The sequence below is a fragment of the Eimeria mitis genome, genomic scaffold (genome assembly GCF_000499745.2).
Source record: "Eimeria mitis Houghton genomic scaffold, Emh_scaff2458, whole genome shotgun sequence".
Lineage (NCBI taxonomy): Eukaryota > Apicomplexa > Conoidasida > Eucoccidiorida > Eimeriidae > Eimeria > Eimeria mitis.
Window position 1 is genome coordinate 7943 of NW_013570795.1, and position 799 is coordinate 8741.

At 51.8% G+C, this 799-nt stretch overlaps 2 protein-coding genes across 2 annotated transcripts in view; both read left to right on the plus strand.

Moving 5' to 3' along the window:
• EMH_0054090 (uncharacterized protein) overlaps window positions 1-39 on the plus strand; it is a gene marked incomplete at both ends in the record, with an annotated part of 801 nt that extends 762 nt beyond the window's left edge. The window contains one exon of the mRNA XM_013497077.1: window positions 1-39. Coding sequence (XP_013352531.1) covers window positions 1-39 — 39 coding nt within the window.
• A 291-nt stretch (window positions 40-330) lies between these two features.
• EMH_0054100 (uncharacterized protein) lies at window positions 331-642 on the plus strand (the record flags this gene model as incomplete). Its single annotated transcript, XM_013497078.1, has 1 exon — window positions 331-642. One exon carries the CDS (start codon window positions 331-333, stop codon window positions 640-642), a length of 312 nt encoding a protein of 103 aa, XP_013352532.1.
• Window positions 643-799: the final 157 nt, after the last annotated feature.

The following is a 799-nucleotide window of genomic DNA, read 5'->3' on the forward strand; positions in this document are numbered from 1 at the left end:
TCACAAACACCAGCAGCAGCAGCAGCAGCAGCAGCATAAGCCCAGCTCTTGCTGCTGGTGGGAGAGGAGAAACAAAAGAGACAGCAACAACACCTGCTGCTGCTGCTGCTGCTGCTGCTGCTGCTACGCAGCAGCAGCAGCAGGAGCTCGCGTTTCGTATCCATCAGCAGCAGCAAAAAGATGGGGATTGTGTATTGAGGCTGTCTCTATGGCTGGTGCAGCAGCAGCAACCCCAGCAGCAGCAGCAGCAGCAGCAGCAGCAGCAGCAGTGTTATACAAGCCAAGGAGCAGCACCAGCAACAGCAGCAGCAGCAGCAGCAGCAGCGGCAGATGCTAAGAGTAGATGTAATTATATATTTTTATATAATTTATATTTTCATTTGCCTGCTTTTCTTTCTTCTCTTCGATTGCTCTCTTCTGTATGCCGCCCCATACAGCAGCAGCTATCACCAGCAGCAGCAGCAGCAGCAGCAGCAGCAGCAGCAGCAAGACCAGCAGCAGCAGCAGCAGCAGCAGCGAGAAAAGCAGGGATACCAGCAGCAACAACAGCAGCAACAGCAACAGCAGCAGCAGCAGCAGCAAGACCAGCAACAGCAGCAGCAACAAGACCAGCAGCAATACCCCCACCACCAACAGCATTAGCAACAGCAACAGCAGCAGCAGCAGCAGCAGCAGGATCAATACAAAAAGCAGCAACCCCACCACCACCACCAGCACCACCATCTCCTTCTCTCTCTTTTTTTTATTTTAATTTATTTTTTCGTTTGTCTCTGCACTGTACATTGCTGGGCGGAAATAT